At 33.0% G+C, this 18,895-nt stretch overlaps 1 protein-coding gene across 1 annotated transcript; it reads right to left on the bottom strand.

Annotated features, from left to right (window-relative positions):
- Positions 1–14,316: 14,316 nt before the first annotated feature.
- LOC127083042 (stigma-specific STIG1-like protein 4) lies at positions 14,317–14,859 on the bottom strand. The gene has a single exon (XM_051023270.1). The coding sequence runs from the start codon at positions 14,834–14,836 to the stop codon at positions 14,384–14,386; it is 453 nt and encodes a 150-aa protein (XP_050879227.1). The 5' UTR covers positions 14,837–14,859; the 3' UTR covers positions 14,317–14,383.
- Positions 14,860–18,895: the final 4,036 nt, after the last annotated feature.

Raw genomic sequence — 18,895 nt, 5'->3', positions numbered from 1 at the left:
ATTTCTCCAGTGTTTAGGAAGTGAAATAATGCCTTACATCATCAACCAGGTCTTACTATTAAAAGCATAATCGGCAAATTCAGTTATTTATTACATCATTCTCCTCTTAAGTTTGTTAATGGTTGAAAAGTGGAATGAAACAACCTTGATTTTTTTTGATGGAATAAGACAGAGTGAAAGCGAATGGATCAATCCAAAAAACATGCATGCTCATTTTATTAAAATTACTTTTCAAAGAGTACAAATTTTAAATACAAACAACCCTTAGCAAAAAAGAGATTACAACTAGAAATGATAAAGTCTATTGATCTTAGGGACAAGCTTCATTGTTGATCCAACCGGATTTAGGCAACACCTCTTGAAGTTCTCCCACTTATAAAGATAAGGGGTGACTATTTAACAATGGGACTCCTTTTTCGGAAGTCAATTGCTTATTGTCGATCAAGTCTTGAACTATGTGCTCACATTGGTTATTCTCGTTATAACTTGTAGGATATGGACGAGGAGGAAGATCATTCGGTTGTAGTTCCACTAGGGCACCTCTGATTAAGTCATGAGACGTTAGTATAGGATCCAATTTCCTTCCAAGCTTCCTTTGTTGTGATTAATGAGGCGCATAGGGCTGCTGCTGAAGAAGATATTGTTGCAGACCTTGTTACGGTGACATCATCCAGGTTCGTTGTATTTAAAGCATTGGATAGGCCGGTGGCTTGCAAGGAAAAGGGTTACCTTCTCTCTTAAATTGTACTTTTTCTTCTTGAGACACGTGGCAAGTTCATTTGCGAGCATCGAGAGACTTGCTAGCTGGATAGGGGAGAAAGCGGAAAGGATATGCAAATGTATATGTATGTATGCAAATGCACGAAAATGCATGGGTATGCATTTTTTTTTTACTTTGAAGGTATGCTAAAAGGTTTTCTTTCAAATGCAATGGAAGTGTCACATTAGGATAATGACAGATAGGAGAACCCACACAGGTTTAGGGATTATGATGGATATAGAACCCACATGTGGGTTTAAGGATAATGTCGAATATAAGGACACCTTGTTTAAGAAGGTTCCTTATAGATAGGGGTAATAATTGGCATGGTAAACCCAAACGATTTTGAGATATGTAAGATAATATGCAAGCATGACCTAGTTAAGGGTAGATTCCTTATGATATGTCAGATCTAGGCTTAGACTACCCAATCCCCTCACTTGTAGGATATAAAGTTTTTTGTAGGATGATAGCCCTAGAGTCATGGATTATACCTTTGTTTTACCATGAGAAGGAGCAAGCCTTCCTACGATAATCCTTCAGGATAAGTCTCGTCTAGGAGGGACCTAGTAACAACTCTTGCAGGTTGATAACATAAGGTCACCCTAAGTTAAGAGGGTTCTAGAAGAGGTCCCCAGAGTCATGGATCGAATTCAAAGTTTTATCACGAAGAAGTGCTGGCCTTCTCATGACAACCCTTTTGAATTGATCTATTCTGGGCGGAATCGTCATCAAAGACCCTACGGGATGAAAACCCCGGTGGCCGAGACAGGACGACCCCTTACTTAAGCTTAATTTTTCTCAAGCCTGGGTTTTGGCTTCACACCTTTGAAAATCCCAATCAACATGATATGACAGGCATAATAATATAATAAAGAATAAATCCAATAAATAAATAAATAAACCTAAATAAAGGAAAGCAAATACACATAGAAACAAGCATAACCCTAAAACTCAAGGTTAGGATGGACTCTCTTTAGGGAAAGTATAAGAAATCCCCAGCAGAGTCGCCAGCTGTCGCGGCTGGAAAAATGACAGAGTCGCCACCATCCTTTATTCGTTCCTAAGGAACAGGGAAATAATGATAAAACCTAATTTCATGAATTGATGCATTTCAGATTGAACACCTGGATTTTCCATCTCAGGTTTCTCCTTCCATAGGGATCTTGAGAGAAATCCAAGGTTACAGGGGTGATGTACATCACCCTAACTTTAATTTGGTATAAAGATCATGCAGTTTGGTTGAGGTTGCAAAACCTGCAACTGGTGGCCGGTTTCTGTTTGTTCGCCGAAGAAGATGGTGGTTTCCACCACCGTCCCCATGTGGAATCTCCTTGGCCTTTGGATCAACCTGCCATGATCTAATATAAGCCCTTGTTTCATTTGACTTGTTTTAAAACGTTTTGCAATGCGCTTGACTAATGTTCACCATGAGTGCGTATCTCTGAGCCAACGGATCGTCCACGTCAATTAATGAGTGTTGATCATGCGCTCCTGATTTTTTCTATTTTTATAATTTCTATTTTATTTTCTTTAATTCCTTTTATTTTCAAAAATTCATAACTCTTTTATTTGGAATCACAAAAATATGAGACCAAATGGAAATTTTTTCTTTTAAAATCTAGTTTCATAATCTGATTTTTAATTATTTTTGTGATTCCATTTAATATTTTTTATGAATTATTTTGTTTTTCATAGTTTTTAATTCATCTTAATTACTTTTTGATATTCAAAAATTCCAAAAGTATTTTCTTAACACATTTGGATCATGATAAGTCTATGAAAATATTCTCATCAATTTCTTATTAGATTTGAGATTTATTTGAGATTTTAATTCATTTGTGTTATATTTTAATGCTTTTAATTGATTTTAAAATAGCTTCTGTTTTCAAAAAATGTTGAAATTTTTTGTCAAACCTTTTTTGACCATGTTAGATTTATGACGATTCAATTGAACTTATCCAAGTTGATTTGATTTGAATTTGAAGTTTGACTTTACTTTGTTCATTTTATTTTATGTATTATTTTAATTCCAAAAATGCCAAAAATATATTTGACCTTTCTTGACTTCTAATCTTCATTTCACTTCTGTTTACCATTGATTGATGTTGATTCCATTCACATTTGATCATTGTGTTTTATTTATGTCATTTGAATTTTCATTTTTTTACATTTCATCTTCATCTCTTTTCTTCTTCTTTTTCTTTTTGACCAATGAGTTAATGATTTGTGGTTAGCCTTGACATATGAGAGGCTTAACCTTCTTTGATCCAAATCAAATTCAACTTGATCAAAGATCAAGTGAATTGCTTTGTGTCCAAGATAGGTTGCTTCTTGGTCAAACAAAAAACCTAAAATCCATACAAGGTCATTCTTCTTTTCTTTTGGCATGGCAAGTTGTAGGAGCTTGGCTTACTAGTCAAGATCTCTAACTTGTGTTTGTTTGCCTATAGTTTTATTGACCGGCCTCATATAGGTGTGAGTACTACATTAGTCCACTTGTGATTGCTTAACATAGCGCTAAGTTGCCTTATGACACACTAACATTAACTACTAACACTAACTTTAAATTCAAGCATTTAACTCTTGCAATTTACTTTAATGCAATTGAATTTCTTGCTCATTTATTCATATTGCCTTTTCCCTTTGCTCATTTGAGCTCACGTTTATGTTTATGCTATTTTCCTTTTGCTCACTTGAGCATATTATTGTGTAAATATATTGTTGCTTTGTGTTTGTTTTTGTGATTGTTTGTGTGAACCCAATGAAAAAAGGAGAAAGGACTTAGAATTAGGACCTTACCTATTCTTAATGGAGTTCAAGAGCAACTAGGCCTCATGCCTTTAGAATGCTAAATTTGTTGAAGAGAAACTAGGCCTCATGCCTTTAGAATGCTTAAATCTTGAAGTTGACTTGAAAGGACCCCTAATCTAAACTCTCTCTTTGTCCATTCCTCTTATTGCATTGTGAACTTTTTGATTGTTTGTTCTTGTGTGATAGGGATTCCAAACTTTAGATAGTTAGAAGGACCATTGTCATAAGCATCCAAGTTAAGAGGGACAAGTCAAATGGAGATCCTAGGAGCTTGATTGAATATTTGTTTGATTGCTTGAGTTAATTGCTAAGTCCAAAGGAAAGGAGCATCTTGGATCATCTTTATGATCTCAAGAAAGGAACTCCAAGGGTTTTATCTCTTCTCTCATCTTTGCATGTTTAGGACTAACCCTTCTCTTCTTCTATCCACTCTAACCCAAGCCAAACTCATTTTGTGCAAACATTGACATTATTTTCAAATTAGAAACCTAGGCCATATGCCTTTGATTTTAAAACTCTTTTCATTAATACTTATTTTGAATTGAATCTTAAGTCAACTTTGACTTCATTTTGTGAATACTTCTAATTTGTAAATACAACTCACTTCAAGTGATTTTTGTGGTTCCAATGGCCACCTTTGTTAAAACTTTTCATAAACATTAGTTATTAGGTTTGAGTTATCATAGTGGTTGATATAAACCTCACCTTATCCTTAGTGATTGGACTATAAGTCTTCCATACTTATTATAGGGTGGATCCCTCACTAGTATGTTGAAGCTATCCTCGCATGGTGGATTGTTGGTTTAGGTTGAGTTTTCTCCCTTTGATAACAAAATACCTTAAGGCTTTTGACAAATCAATTCACCAACTTATTTTGAGATTTTTACCCCGAACTACGAGGTTTTGATCCTACCTTTGTGATGGTACGTAGGCAATGGGTTTATCCATTCAAACAACAAATTGTAAATAATATGTATATTCTTTTCTCATCTCCCCAATCATGTTTGCACAAATATTTTCACAAACACCAACCTCCAATACACTTTGCAAAAAGGGCCCCCTTAGAGTACTAAGGATTTTTTGGGTGCTTAAAACCTTCCCATTGCATAACCAATCCCCTTAACCAGATCTCTGACATTTTTATTAGTTTTGATTTGATAAAACTTCTCAGTTTTTATTCGCTTTCTAACCTTTATTTTGGATAAATAGAAGTGCGGTGGCGACTCGAATTGTATGATTTACTTTTGATTTAGTCAATAAATCTAAAGGTAACGAATACCCCGCTACAATTGTCTATCATGATCTTCCGCTGTGGAGTTGTGTACAATGAAGACATTGTACATAGTTCTTATACTTTTTTAGGCACTATTGTATAACATGTTTCATTGATGTTTTTAGTTTGGACATGTGTATATATTGATGCCATTAGGCACTTATGTTGTGTCAGTACCAATTAATAGCACTTGTATGATATTATTCTAGATATATCTTATACGGGTTGTTACAATTGGTATCAGAGCAGGTCGATTCTCGACCTAGCCTTGAAACATCATAAGTAAATATAATCCTTCCTCATATGTGTGTTTAGCCAACATGATTCTTAATATCACTATCTGTAGTGTTGGGCCTGATCAACCTAATTTTATGCGTGTGGTAGGTAGGATTATGATTGAGCGACCACGAGGACTCCGAAGTGTTGGTGGAACTTATGCTCTGAGTGTAGGCTCAAGCCAAGAGTTAGAAATTAAGTAGAATCGAATAGCTCAGTTGAAGTTTCAGTAGGAGTTGTAATTCGGGTAATGTAGAATTGAAGAGTAGTGTATGGTTCAAGCAATCCTGTAGTGCTGATGGAGTCGGGAAGTTAAGGATTTATATTGGATAAATTGTCAGAGCTTTTAGAAAGATGTGAATTTTCTAGTGAAATAAGATTGACCCACTGACATGGAATAAGTATTGTAGGTAATTCCATATAGGTAAGGGAAAAGTATGGTTATGTTGTACATATGTCATAAGGTCTGGAAGTGGGATAGTGTATCAGTGTTCCAGTTTTTAAGGCCACTAGAAAATTTTAGACGAGAGTACTTCATGGAGTATATTTGGAATGGTGCCTTACAAGTGGCTGAGAACTTGAGAGTTAAGGATGTTCAGTTTTGTTGGGAGCCTAAGGTAGTGGTGAAGTCTAAGGAGAGACTCGAGAACATGGCTGCCTATTCCAAGTGAAACATGTATGGACCAAATGAAGGTTAGAAGATAAATCAAGTATATTCAATCTTAGAAGGGAGATCGGGTTCAAGATAGCTCATCAAAGTTTGAGTGTTGGTAAGAAACTATTATGGAATGTTGAGTTACCAAGGATCAGTTTAAAGGGATTTGTGTCAAAGAGAATAAGCATTATATAACAACAGAAGCTCTAGTAGGATTGGTTGAAGGACATTTGTGTTAAGGAAAAGAATAAGTAATTGGATTTAAGGAATTCTAGTAGAATGGTTATGTAATTGGAACTGAGAGAATTACCATAGGAAGATAAGTGAACGCAGAGTGTGGAAGTAGTGTGAATGTTGCAATACAATTGTTGTAATGGGGTACATTTTAGATAAAGGCACAATGGGATCATCAAGATTCATTAAGGCTAAGTTATGGGCGTGTAGTAGATGATTATTGCATCGAAGATTTCTAGAGTATGAAGTGGAGTGGAGGAAGTTATACCTTGGTATTAAGAGAAGTATGTGATAGCGGCATTATGATCACAAGTGTGTGTAATGGATTCCTTGTCTTGAGATGGATGCGAAGTAACACACACTTTGTTGAGTAATGAGTCTTGTATTCTGAGAAGTTGAGTTAATGATAGACAACGAAAGACAAGCCAAGCTGGAGCATGAGGACTAAGTGTAGGATGTGAAATATGTTATGTTGTAAGAGATTATGAGGATTGTCCATGGCAAGTCATCTAGACAAGTAAACCCAATATGATGAAGTGTGTAGTAGGTATTGGTTTAGAAGAAAATTCCAGTCATAAGTGTGTGGCAATGTTAAGGTTCATCTTAAGTGCATTTTATTTGAATTGCAAGAGTAATAATGGCTTGTTGGGAGTCTGATTGTTATTTACCTTCTTGAATAGTGTTTGATTGGTTGATCACGGAGTACGAACATTCACACTTTGTTGGAGCTAAGGGTATCCTAAATCTCATAAGTGTACCGTTGTGGATGTACAAATTGAGGATGGAGTTACAAGTTACCGCAAGTCAGATTGATAGTTTTGAAGTTGGGATTTTTGAAGGTGTAATGCGTAGTTGGTCATCTCTAGGGATATCATAGAAGTCAAATGTTTGGGGAACCCGCCTGGTGAACCATGCTCAGTTTAAGTAAGTCTTGGAAGTACAATTGTTATGACTACGAATAACTATAAGGAACAGAGTTAGAAGAGACTTACTAAGTGGTGATATGGAAGAGATTAGTTTAGTATATTGTATGTGTTGGTAAGGTGTAAAGTGGTTGGTCATAATATGTCATTGGTTAATTCATTCGGATTCATGGCCTTAGATGTAGACTCCATGAGAGCAGTAATAGATGTGTGCGATGATACTCTACCCTATTGGAAGGATTCATGAGTTATACTTCCGAGGAGGAACGAGGATCAAATATTCCTGAAGTTAATCATGTAATTCAAGTTGTATATTAGTAAGGGCATGAGCTAAGATTATTGAAGATGGATTAGGACGTTAAGATGAAGATTTCTAGATAAGAAGTGCAATGTTATTTCTAAAAGTCTAAAGCGTAGTGTGACTCTGAGACTGGTGTGGAAACTCACAGTTACAATCTAGTTTGCTTAAGGTTTCTTGGAAGTGGTGTCTCGTCAATGAATTGAAGCTATTTAATGGTGTTATTTTATTATTGGTAGAGATCTTATATCGGCAGAAACCTTGAATGAATCATGACCCTATAAGAGGATTTGATATGGAATATAGTAACAAGATTTGGATACTGCCAAACTAATTTGGATAAGTTCATTTGAGCACATGATAAATCTGAATGTCATACACCTTTATGGTTGTGGTCGTGTGGCATATGTGTATATATATCTTATGGAGGATGTTGGTCATATTCTAAACCTTTATGTGTCAGCGAGAAATTTATTCTACTGATGGATGTCGGTGAGGTCCTTGTACTATTTTGAGAGGTGGGTACTCTAGAGGATAAGCGTGACCTTCTATGTAGACTGTTAGCTAACAAGTAGTGCCTAGGAATCCCAGGTGTTTCACTGTTGGAATCAGAATATCGCAGTGAAAGGAGATGGATGAAAGAGCTTAATCAAGATTATGGGGATCAAAGAGATAGTTACTCGTAAGAATGAGAGTAAGGCAATCTCGTGCTAGCAGTACTATCTTATTGGAGTAGCACGAGAGAAGTGAAATAGTAGGAGTAGAGGCTTGCAACATACAGTATCAGATCAAGTGAAGTTGATGATATCATCAAAAGATGGATTACAAGTTTGTAACATTTATTGAAGGAATAATAAGAGAAGAGTAGTCAATATTGTGTGTGGTCAAGGAATCAATAAGTTTTCTTAAAAAGAATTTATGGGTATTGATTAACCAAGTCAAGATAAGATATCGTAATTATGTTTTGTGTAAGGAAGAGAAATTGTGGTTTCCGGGAGGAAAAAGACCAACTGGTGTAAAGCGGTATATCAGATGAATTAAGTGGGAGCAAGTTTAAACGTTAATCCAATATCATAATGAGAATATGGTTAAGACCATGAAGTATTGAGAGTTCACACAAAAAAGAAGTTTTCCAAGGAGGATAAGTTGGAAGAATGAATATGTCAGAGATTTGAAATCAAAGAGAAGTCAGGTGTTGGTCGAAGACGTTGATGCAAGAAGTGTTTATTTGTTGAGTGGAGGAAATTCGGAGGTGAAATTCAATTTAAGGGGGGAGAATGTAATATCCCATATTCCCTTAAATGCTCAATTAGTTGTCAGTTGAGACCAATTGAGTTCCTATGTACTCTATCTGTTATCAGTTGTAATAATTTGAGCTCATATGTGCTCTAAGTGTCATCAGTTGGGACCAATAGAGTAACCAGTGAACTCTGAAGAGATTAATTATTAATAAAAGAGATAGACCAATATTAATAAGTACAAGAGAGGACCTTCTATGTAGACTGTTAGCTAACAAGTAGTGCCTAGGAATCCTAGGTGTTTCACTGTTGGAATCAGAATATCGCAGTGAAAGGAGTTGGATGAAAGAGCTTAATCAAGATTATGGGGAACAAAAAGATAGTTACTCGTAAGTATGAGAGTAAGGAAATCTCGTGCTAGCAGTACTATCTTATTGGAGTAGCACGAGAGAAGTGAAATAGTAGGAGTAGAGGCTTGCAACATACAGTATCATATCAAGTGAAGTTGATGATATTATCGATGGATGGATTACTAGTTTGTCACATTTATTGAAGGAATAATAAGAGAAGACTAGTCAATATTGTGTGTGGTCAAGAAATCAATAAGTTTTCTTATGAAGAATTTATGAGTATTGATTAACCAAGTCAAGATAAGATGTCGTAATTATGTTTTGTGTAACTTAGTGTAAGGAAGGGAAATCGTGGTTTCTGGGGGGAAAAAGACCAACTGATGTAAAACGGTATATCAGATGAATTAAGTGGGAGCAAGTTTAAACGTTAATCCAATATCAGAATGAGAATATGCTTAAGACCATGAAGTATTGAGAGTTCACACAAAAAAGACGTTTGCTAAGGAGGATAAGTTGGAAGAATGAATATGTCAGAGATTTGAAATCGAAGAGAAGTCAGGTGTTGGTCTAAGACGTTGATGCAAGAATTGTTTATTGGTTGAGTGGAGGAAATTCGGGGGCAAATTTCAATTTAAGGGGGGGGGGGGGGAGAATGTAATATCCCATATTCCCTTAAATGCTCAATTAGTTGTCAGTTGAGACCAATTGAGTTCCTATGTACTCTATCTGTTATCAGTTGTAACAATTTGAGCTCATATATGCTCTAAGTGTTATGAGTTAGGACCAATAGAGTAACCAGTGAACTCTGAAGAGATTAATTATTAATAAAAGAGACAAACCAATATTAATAAGTACAAGAGAGGATATTCTATGTAGACTGTTAGCTAACAAGTAGTGCCTAGGAATCCCAGGTGTTTCACTGTTGGAATTAGAATATCACAGTGCAAGGAGATGGATGAAAGAGCTTAATCAAGATTATGGGGATCAAAGAGATAGTTACTCGTAAGAATGAGAGTAAGGAAATCTCGTGCTAGCAGTACTATCTTATTGGAGTAGCACGAGAGAAGTGAAATAGTAGGAGTAGATGCTTGCAACATACATTATCAGATCAAGTGAAGTTGATGATATTATCGATAGATGGATTACTAGTTTGTCACATTTATTGAAGGAATAATAAGAGAAGAGTAGTCAATATTGTGTGTGGTCAAGGAATCAATAAGTTTTCTTATGAAGAATTTATGAGTATTGATTAACCAAGTCAAGATAAAATGTCGTAATTATGTTTTGTGTAACTTAGTGTAAGGAAGGGAAATCATGATTTCTGGGAGGAAAAAGTCCAACTGCTGTAAAGCGGTATATCAAATGAACTAAGTGCGAGCAAGTTTAAATGTTAATCCAATATCAGAAAGAGGTTATGGTTAAGACCATGAAGTATTGAGTGTTCACACAAAAAAGAAGTTTGCCTAGGAGGATAAGTTGGAAGAATGAATATGTCAGAGATTTGAAATCAAAGAAAAGTCAGGCTTTGGTCTAAGACGTTGATGTAAGAAGTGTTTATAGGTTGAGTGGACGAAATTCGGGGGCGAATTTCAATTTAAGGGGGGAGAATGTAATATCCCATATTCCTTTAAATGCTTATTTAGTTGTCAGTTGAGACCAATTGAGTTCCTATGTACTCTATCTGTTATCAGTTGTAATAATTTGAGCTCATATGTGCTCTAAGTGTTATCAGTTGGGACCAATAGAGTAACCAGTGAACTCTGAAGAGATTAATTATTAATAAAAGAGACAGACCAATATTAATAAGTACAAGAGAGGACCTTCTATGTAGACTGTTATCTAACAAGTAGTGCCTAGGAATCCCAGGTGTTTCACTGTTGGAATCAAAATATCGCAGTGAAAGGAGTTGGATGAAAGAGCTTAATCAAGATTATGGGAAACAAAGAGATAGTTACTCGTAAGAATGAGAGTAAGGAAATCTCGTGCTAGCAGTACTATCTTATTGGAGTAGCACGAGAGAAGTGAAATAGTAGGAGTAGAGGCCTACAATATACAGTATCAGATCAAGTGAAGTTGATGATATTATCAATAGATGGATTACAAGTTTGTCACATTTATTGAAGGAATAATAAGACAAGAGTAGTCAATATTGTGTGTGGTCAAGGAATCAATAAGTTTTCTTATGAAGAATTTATGAGTATTGATGAACCAAGTCAAGATAAGATGTCGTAATTATGTTTTGCATAACATAGTGTAAGGAAGGGAAATCGTGATTTCCGGGAGGAAAAACTCCAACTGGTGTAAAATGGTATATCAGATGAGTTAAGTGGGAGCAAGTTTAAATGTTATTTCAATATCAGAATGAGAATATGGTTAAGACCATAAAGTATTGAGAGTTCACACAAAAAAGAAGTTTGCCAAGGAGGATAAGTTGGAAGAATGAATATGTCAGATATTTGAAATCGAAGAGAAGTCAGGTGTTGGTGTAAGACGTTGATGCAAGAAATTTAAGGGGGGAGAATGTAATATCCCATATTCTCTGAAATGCTCAATTAGTTGTTAGTTGACACCAATTGAGTTCCTATGTACTCTATCTGTTATCAGTTGTAACAATTTGAGCTCATATGTGTTGTTATCAGTTGTAACAATTTGAGCTCATATGTGCTCTAAGTGTTATTAGTTGGGACCAATAGAGTAACCAGTGAGCTCTGAAGAGATTAATTGAGCTCATATGTGCTCTAAGTGTTATTAGTTGGGACCAATAGAGTAACCAGTGAGCTCTGAAGAGATTAATTATTACTCTTCCTTTGTATTGTGTGAATACGGAGCTCCATTATCCCAATCATACTCTTCCTTTGTATTGTGTGAATACGGAGCTCAATTATCCCAATCATCTTCCTTTGTATTGTGTGAATACGAAGCTCCATTATCCCAATCAATCTATTGTTTCTTTTGATCAATCAATTGACATGAATTCTTTTGATCAATCAATTGACATGAATTAATTCCTTGATAAAAAAATGGTTTGTGGCCCGCTCACCTGCCAAAAAATAACGATTTGGATTGTGTTTTTGTGTCTGCTTACCCGTTCAGGACACTAAACAGAGATTCATTTATATATGTCTATTGTTTTCAAGATAGCTAAAATTAAATATTTTTTAGATCTTGACTCGAATGAGAGTTTCCTAGCTACAATTAAATACTCTTTGCATTTTCTTCAATTATACTTATACTCGATTTCTTCAATATTTGTCTAGTGTTGTTATTGTTTGAGATGACAATTGAATTGTTGATTTTAAATATAGTTTGTTAAAACTATATCAAAATATCTCGTTTCTTGAAAAGTATATGGGTAATTTTGATATGTATGAACTATGAAAATTGTATACAACTTATAAAAATCTATTATACGACTTAATCATTCATTGCATTATATTGTTGGTATTTGAAAGATTAATTTATGTTTCATTTTTATTTACATTCAACATCCCCTGAGACATATACTCAGGATTTTAAGTAAAGTAAGGATGAAGAATAAAACCAACATGATGAAACAAAACAAGATGTTGATGATATTTTTCAAATAGAAGTTCAAGATGTCTTTCTTAATATGTGATATGATTTTGATGGTAATAACATGTCAAATATATGGCAGAGGTATCAAAGTCTTTCAAAACATTACAATTTATAGTTGATCATGATGTACAAACTAACTCAGTGAGAATACAAGGGAGCCATTATCATTTTTTTTTGAAAATAAAATGTGGACTTGAACTTTTCAAGTTACTATTTAAACTAGTTTCACTCATAAAACATGTATTTATTAATTGAATATTTTACCATTTTATAAGTAAATAAAGTCTATTAATCTATTAAAAAATGAAAATAAATATATAAATAAAAAAATAGACGGGCAAACTCGTCGTTCGTCAATTCGTCACTTTGGTGAAGCAAAGTAGATTTTTAAATCCAATTTTACTTGGCGGGCTTGTCCGCCCCGCCCTTTTTTTGACAGGCTTAAGGCGCGGTGAGACGGGACAGACGACCCGTTTTGTCAATCCTAATTATTTTTGTATGAGAACAATGTCAAATTTAATGAACGCGTTTGATGAGATCAATAACATACATAATTTTTATAACATGTTTTGATGAACACGTTTTTCTTACATATATTCATGACATTGAATACCTTGGACGGTGAACTCAATTTCTTTATGTTTGTTTTAACTTTTAATGTTTAAAACACTAAAAGACAAATATGAGTTATAACAAGAAATTAGAGCTTTTGTGTAAAATATGATTTGACAAGAATGTGTGTTAAAACATTAAACACGCACAAACATTGACAATTTTTCATGGGGATTTTATTTATAATTATTTAAGTGATTAGCAACTCTAAAAATTAGGTCGTATATTAACGTAATTTAGGTGTTCTGCACTTCATGAATCATGAATTTGATATATGTACACAATTGTTCAAATCATGTATTTATTGTTCGTATAAATGATTAATTTTAACTTCTAAACAATGGTTATTGATATAAAAAAATTTAAAAATCAGAGATGGGTGTGTTTTGAAAAGAAAAAAATAGAAATATTTTTTTTCAATATTTATATAGTCCATCAAAAAATCTAAAATTGATTTCACTATACACCTCAAATTTGATTATATATTTTTCTAATCAAAATAATATGAAAAGTATATTTTTTGTGTACGAGAATAATGTCAAAGTTAATGAACTATGCAAATTGGTATGTGTAATCATAGTGAAAAATAAATAAAATAATAATTAAGATGAGGAAAAGTAATATTAGAAAAATAAAGAGACACATATCATGTTTTTCTCTTCTAAAGACCAGCTTCAATAAAAAAAATTGTATTGGTGTTTTTAGGCCGGAGCAATGTGTATAAAAGTGAAAGACATGGATCCTCTGCCGTGGCTGAATGGTCCTGCTCCATCTCAGCCACTCACTTTGATCAAATATAAAAAAGTAATTAATATTAATTATTACATAAATGGCAAGATTGGAGCAGCATGAAAAACATGAGAGAACAACAGGAGAGGATCTGTATCCAAAAGTGAAGAACTAATAGAGTTAGTCACTTGGTCAACCGCGGCTTCACAAACCATAATAATAATAATAATAATAATAATAATAATAATAATTATGCAATGTTACCATTATGAGATAAAAATTATTAAATATAAGAGAGTTATTTAATAGTGAGATGACAATGTAGAGTCTATTAAAAAAATTAAAAATGAGTTGATCATTCGAGGTCCCTAAGTCACCTAAGTTTAGAGATGATAAAACGAACATCTCCATTTAATCCACCATCTTTAGGTGATTGAATCAAAAATTTAAAATCGCACCTTCTATTTTTTATTTTTTTTGGCATACATACTTAAACTTCTGAAAGAGATAAATTTAATATATATGTATTATTCTCATATAACCTAATATAACATTAACAAAGTAATACTAAACATTAATTAATCCATTAATCCAACACACATTATAATATCATTCATGAGTACATAACACCAATTATTAATAATCTTACAAAAGTGGTGGTGGGGCAAGATTCACAAAAGTAGTAACACATATACCAAATTGGCAGAAACTTCCAATAGGACATATCCTTCCACATTGACCACAATTCAAAGGACTTAAGTTTATATTTACACATAAACGGTTACAACATTTCCAATTAAATGGACAATTTACACCACATAATCCACAATTGTTTTTATCTTTTGCAATATCCACACAACGGTTTCCACAACATACACTTCTTGGTGGAAATGTTCCAGTGCTACATATCCATGGTCTTGTACTACAATCAGGTGATTTTTCATTCACACCAACTTCCTCAACCACAGCATTGGTGAATGAATTTTTATTCACCTCATCATTTGAAATAGTAATTGAATTTGAATGTCCCTCTATTTTGATTAGAAACACGAGAAGAAATGTCACAATTGTTACAAATTGTGTTGCAAGAGTACTCATTGTGAAAAATTGTGAGAAACTTAAGATTTCGATAACTATATATATACTGTAAGTACTTACTTATGTAACCAATAACATATATAACTTTTGTAACAAGCTTTGATAAACATGTTTTTCTTACATTTATGCATGACATTGACAACCTTGGACAAATAACTCAATTTATTTATGTTTGTTTTAACTTTTGATTTGTGAAGACACTAAAAGACAATTTGGAGTTATAACAATAAATTATTATTTTTTGTATAAAACGTGACTTGGCAAAAATATTGTGTTAAAACTTAAAACACACAAACATAGAAAGTGTTGAATGATGAGTTTGTTTACTAATATTGAAGTTATTAGCAACTCTCAAAATAATGATGCGTGTTATGAACATCCAAAGAGAAAATAGATAGAGGAAAATGAGACAAAAGTTTCACTTTTCCATGTTCAAATATATATATATATATATATATATATATATATATATATATATATATATATATATATATATATATATATATATATATATATATATATATATATATATATATATATATATATATATATATATGTTTAATTGGTAAATTGTTACTAGTTAAAATTATATATATTTTTCTCTTCATTAGAGATTTAACAGATGATCTTTAACTTCTCTTAACTTTTAGCTAAACTAAATCAAACCTAACTAAAAAATTCAAACTAGTGGAGTTACCTCTCTCACCCCATATGGATATAGTTCATATGAAATTTTTTATTTTTATTTTTTAAATAATATTTATTTTTTAAAACTTTTATCCGGCTATATGACTAATTAATCTTGTGACTAATCACATCTATTGTAAAAACTCTAACAGTAATAGTGGATTGTTAATGGATCAAACACAACAAAATCTTGTTGAATTTAACCTTAATATTAAATTTGTCAAGAGTAAACATGTGTATGATAAAAAATAATGACAATCAAAATAAATGGCATCAAGTAACAAAAATAACCTATAATCAGTGTAAGGAAATACACATCAAACGAAGGGATGATACAAGAAGAAACTTGTTTATATACTTCGATCAATCTGATATTCTCTAGGGAAGATAGAAGCCCTCTGATTCACTTTGCTTCCAAGAATTACAAAAGAGTTACAAATAAATAGTCACTCAAGTTACCAAGAACGAACTGTATTTTATACCCAAGTGTTTCCTAATCTGTCCACTAATTGCAAAAGCCATTATTTCCCCATCTCTATACTTTCTTTTACTGATTTTGAAGACAAAGGAAATTGAAAAATCCATTGTTGAAGGATGTTCTCAATAAATTGAAAATTTCATTGTTAAAGAGTCTCACATTGAAAAAGATATTGTGTAAATATATGTTTATAAGTGGGGGAAATCTTCAAATTACAACCTGATTTTTATCGGGATGAGTTAAGCCTATCCCAAAATTCTAAGATGGTATCAAAGCTTATTCTAGATCCGTCGGGTCATCTTATAAGCCATCTTAGTAGGAATGAGTTGAGTTTAACTCATCCCGACAAAACCGCCTTGTATGGGGGATGATTGTCCCTGGTTATAAACATATATTGAGACTATATATTTTTCAATGTGGGACTCTTCAACACACTGACTCACACCCAACACTATTGAGATTTGTGTGTGAATATAAACGGTGGATAGCTCGATAGCAAAAACATGATAGTAGGTGACCCGAATAATCTTGGACAAGCTTTGATATCATCTTTGAATTGTGGTTAGGCCTAACTTAATCTTACAAAACTGGTTTGTAAGGTGAAGATTAAACCCACTTATAAACATATGTTCATGTCACATATTGTCCAATGTGACTATCTTAACACAACATCTCCCTCCTCACACTGTTGGATTTGGTGCATGAATATAAATTATTGATGAACGATAGCAGAAACCTGATAACGCTTGGGCCTATAGATCATGAACCAAACTTTAATACCTTCTTAGACTTTGGGTTGATTCTAACTCATTGCTATAAAACTAGTTTGTGAGGTGAAGATTTCCCCACTTATACACATATATTGAGATGATATCTTGTATATGCGAAACTCTTCAACAAAGGAGATATATATAGGAAATAAGCATTGATATGGATGTATATTGCTAAATTGGAAATGGTGTGTGCTAGAAAAACCATTGAGATTAATGTTGTCCAACCTAACCATACAAGTCAACTATGATTTGGAAAATTTTACTTTTGTATTGATGAATGAAAAAATGATTTCATAGGGGCATGTGGGCCCTTTATTAGGGTTTATGGTTGTTATCTTAAGAATAAATATGGGAGAGGGACCGTTTATAATAGTCGTGGATGGGAATTTCAGTGAACAATAATTTCCAATGGCCTTTTGAATTACTTAAATAAAGGAAAATGAAAGTTAAAAATGATTTCTATAGTTGTTAATTTAGAATGTTTAGAAACATAGGAGATATGGGTTCATTTCAGACCAACAAAAGGTAACATTTTTCTTTACTTGTTACATATGTGTGTTTAGGATAAAAAATTAATGATAATATTTGTTTTTTGTTCATGGCATCATTCTCGTGTTTAAAGAAGTGTTTGAAATAATTGATCATAGGGTATGCCTAAGACAATTGTATGCGAATTTTAAAAATAAATTTGGAGGGGCTACTCTGATTAGATATTTGGTGATGGTGTTATCAAAAGAAACATAATATCAAGCTTAGCAAGACAATATGGATGAATTAAATAAGTTGGATAAGTGGACTTGGGAATGGTTTATGGGTGTTGTTACAAAAATTTGGTGTAAGCGCTCATTTATATTTTATCCCAAATGTAATGTTCTGGTGAATAACATATATGGATCTTTCAATGCTATTATTTTAGTTGCTAGATATAAACTTTATCTTGAAAATGTGGAAGTAGATTATAAATTATTGAATGACTAAGATGATTATTTTTGTGAATAAACTTGAGAAATGGAAACATGATTCTTAGGAAAAGATTAGATAAAAGGTATTTTGAGTGGTTAATGGATACCTTGGTTGGGGGTTGATGAAAGGAAAGTTGTACATATATTTAACACGCCAATTTATAGTTATTATTGGAAAAAGGACATGTACTTGTAATTTTTTGGGTTTGGTAGACATTCTAAGGCTCCATTGGTTTATAAGAAACAACTTTGTAAGTTGTATGTAGGCTAGTGTTACTCAAGTCAAACATATGCATTACATTATAGGTTTTCTATGAGTCGTATTAATGCTATGCACATTTGACCTATATTCATGTGGGGGATGATGAACTTCTACCACTTATGTAAAACAAGGCCCTTGGTCATCCTAAGAAACTTATATTCATGAAATTATATGTGGGTGACTCTAAAATGAAAAGACCCATTGTACAATACATATACACTAAAAGTGATACGTCAAAATCCAAATTCATTGAAAAGAAAGGTAATCAGACATAACACATTGTATTTATCCATTTGACTATGTGTTTATAATGTCACTAAATCTATATATCAAACATTTGAATGTTTTGTAGAGGAAAACACCAAGATCATCAACAAAAGTACTTGTTACTTAAGTGATGATGATGCACATAATACTAAAATTACAAAAATGCACCTATTACTTATGAACTCATAGTTGATGCAACTAATTCGACTTCCATTATCACTGATGTCATTTATACAATTATCACTCGTGCCATTGATGATAATGTAATTGTTGCCACTGATGCTACTATGGTTGATTCACCAACCACTCTATCATTATTTTATGATTTACCAGATGATATTTTTTAGACATTATTTGATGTTGTGTATGATATTATGTTCAACAATGAAGGACATGTACCTTCTATCACACTTGTCTCAAATGTTGCACATGTCATTGATAAGAAAAATATCAAAATTGAAGAAAAACCAAGACTTTCAACAAAATTGGTGTCATCTGTTAAGAAAAGAACCAATGATATATTAAATACATTGAAGACTAAGTAAATTAAAAATTAGGGTTCTAATACTCATTTACCAATGGTGATTGTTGAATCTAAAGTTGACACATGAAAATTGTTGCGCCGCGAAA

The sequence above is a fragment of the Lathyrus oleraceus genome, chromosome 5 (genome assembly GCF_024323335.1).
Source record: "Lathyrus oleraceus cultivar Zhongwan6 chromosome 5, CAAS_Psat_ZW6_1.0, whole genome shotgun sequence".
Classification (NCBI taxonomy): domain Eukaryota; kingdom Viridiplantae; phylum Streptophyta; class Magnoliopsida; order Fabales; family Fabaceae; genus Lathyrus; species Lathyrus oleraceus.
Note: the sequence above shows the minus strand (reverse complement) of the source record. Positions and strands in the feature narration are given on the sequence as shown.

Coding starts and splice junctions, on each gene's coding strand:
- LOC127083042 (XM_051023270.1), bottom strand. CDS start 14,836: ATGAGTACTCTTGCAACACAATTTGTAACAATTGTGACATTTCTTCTC.